This window comes from Odontomachus brunneus, unplaced genomic scaffold (genome assembly GCF_010583005.1).
Source record: "Odontomachus brunneus isolate Ranch 3 - 2012 unplaced genomic scaffold, Obru_v1 Obru_scaffold_030, whole genome shotgun sequence".
NCBI lineage: Eukaryota > Metazoa > Arthropoda > Insecta > Hymenoptera > Formicidae > Odontomachus > Odontomachus brunneus.
In genome coordinates, this window is record NW_022639480.1 from 1,776,249 (window position 1) to 1,778,408 (window position 2,160).

A 2,160-nucleotide genomic window follows, 5' to 3' on the forward strand; every position below is an offset into this window, starting at 1 on the left:
CTCTCTCTCTCTCTCTCTCTCTCTCTCTCTCTCTCTCTCTCTCTCTCTCTCTTAACTCTTTCTCTTCTCTCTCTCCCCCCTTCTCTTTATCTATCTATTTATCTATCTCTCTGTCAGTTTCTCTGTCTCTTTCTGTCTCTCTCTCTCTCTCTCTCATTTCTTCTCTAATTTACTCTGCCTCCCCCTCTGTTGGAACGACAAAAATTTTTGATCGAGCTGCTGTTTTTTGCGGGTGACTTTTTGGAGTTGCGAGAAAAAAGAAAAAAATACGCAAAAGAAACAATTTTTCCTCAAAAAATACTCCAATCCACCGACATCCCGATCTTGTTATCGTGAGTTTTTTGACTATACACGCGTGTACACGCAAAAGGAATCGCGAGTTTTTCTCACCATCACCCATTTCTGATAGATACCGTAGTAATACGACGACACCCTTTCTCTCTCTCTCTCTCTCTACTCTACTCTCTCTCTTTCTCTCGTTTGACACATCCTAGAAACCGTCCACCTTATTCTTTCTTATGGTTTCTCCCTCCTAGCTTTCTTTTCGTAGGCATTTTATCATAGGTCTTCCCCTTTGATGTCTCGTATCGGGGAGGAAAGGCACCGACCCGAAATCAGCATTATCACTCGATCGATTATTGCCACGATTTTGCCAGGCGAGTACACGATTACGTAATAATTTCTCGGGAGAGACACGAGGGAGAGAGCTTCCGCGCGCTCTCCCCGACACGAGACAGGTGAACATGAGCCTTTAGTTATTTCATATTTGGAGTAGTGATTGCGCATGCCAAAAAAAAGATATTCTCACGTCTCCCGCCTCTCTGCGACCAACTGCAACCGAGGGCCAAGCGATCATTTTTTTGGTCTATATAACGATCGATCGATTGGAGTCATGAATCTTGTCCAACGACATTCGTTAGCAGTGCGAGATAAATAAGCGGTGCGACTGCCATCGAGCGCATGAGGCCGGAACGAAAGGACGAATCGAGCGAATGCGCGCGTGTCTGGTCCGGGAAGAGATATGGACAGATGTCTCTCTGTCCATACATGTTCGTTCTTTTGGTTTTTTTCTCTTTTTTTTTTTGGATCGTAAAATCGAAAATAGCCATTATAGAGAGGGTCAATTTTAACGTTGATGATAATCAGTAGTGTGCTACCCATTGATATGCCTTAAAGATTAATTGAATTATTCTGTAATACTACTCAATGTACGTGCGAAGTTGACACGAATTTTTACGAGTTTTTTTTTCCCACTTTTTTGGCGACTTTTGGGGCGCAGCTGAAAAAAGTGAGTATCCCTTAGCTCATCTCGAGTTGTGCCATGACATTTTTTCTCTACCGTATACTATCTTTGTTTCACTCTTTCTTTCCGTCTCATTTTTGCATATATGTATATATACATATATTCATCTTTTTTTTTCCTTTTGTTTTTACTGTCTGTCGAGAGTCCGATCTCGAAGTGCCGTCCTAAAGTTATTTTGTTCTTTTGCTGCAGCCCAGCGTGAACATTATAATGTAATCTTAAGAGACATGTTACATTACATTAACGCTGCGACTGCGCGCTCGCCACCCTTGTTTTTTGCGCTACATAGCGAAGTTGTAAGTGTGATTTTGATCTCATCATTGACTGTGTACACGTAACGAGAGCTAGAGCAGAGCGAGCACGCGATCCACCAATCGCTTCTCATCAGTCGCGCTACGACGACGATTCAGTTCTGCGTCGGAATTTTTCTGTATGTACTTTGGTTGCGGCGCAACTTTCGTTTTTTGCGAGCCCTCCATCGTAGAGCTGTATTGTTACTGTTTACATATCGTGCCGGAAGTAGGTATTAGGCAGCGCTAATTCTCTTTATACGAATTTGATTTTCCCCACAATTTTATGTTTTCATTTCTCTCTCGCAACGTGCCGATTACGTTTCCCAGCGACGACGAATACTGGACCGTCCATGAGACAATCTCGATGCATCTCTCACATCTCGTCTTACGGACTATGATGCGGAAATCGTCGTCGGTCGTCGGGAAGTCGCGACTTCCCAACTTCAACGGTCGCCCGTGGTTGTAAATAAACAACGTTAAGCAGGGCGACGCGCGTATTTACCACTGCCGAAACGCGAGATTCGCGGCTGTAACTCCCCGTAACTTTCATCCCCCCCCCCCCCC

The 2,160-nt window shown here is 44.1% G+C and overlaps 1 protein-coding gene across 8 annotated transcripts in view; it reads left to right on the forward strand.

Moving 5' to 3' along the window:
- Positions 1-2,160, forward strand: part of LOC116843126 (tyrosine-protein phosphatase Lar) — a 754,320-nt gene that overhangs the window by 741,504 nt on the left and 10,656 nt on the right. For 4 of the 8 annotated variants that reach the window (XM_032813222.1, XM_032813227.1, XM_032813226.1 and 1 more), the window contains one exon: positions 1,280-1,288. The exons of the other annotated variants lie outside the window; for them this stretch is intronic. In XM_032813222.1, the coding sequence (XP_032669113.1) occupies positions 1,280-1,288 (9 nt within the window). The remainder of the gene's footprint in view (positions 1-1,279; positions 1,289-2,160) is intronic. 8 annotated transcript variants of the gene reach the window in all.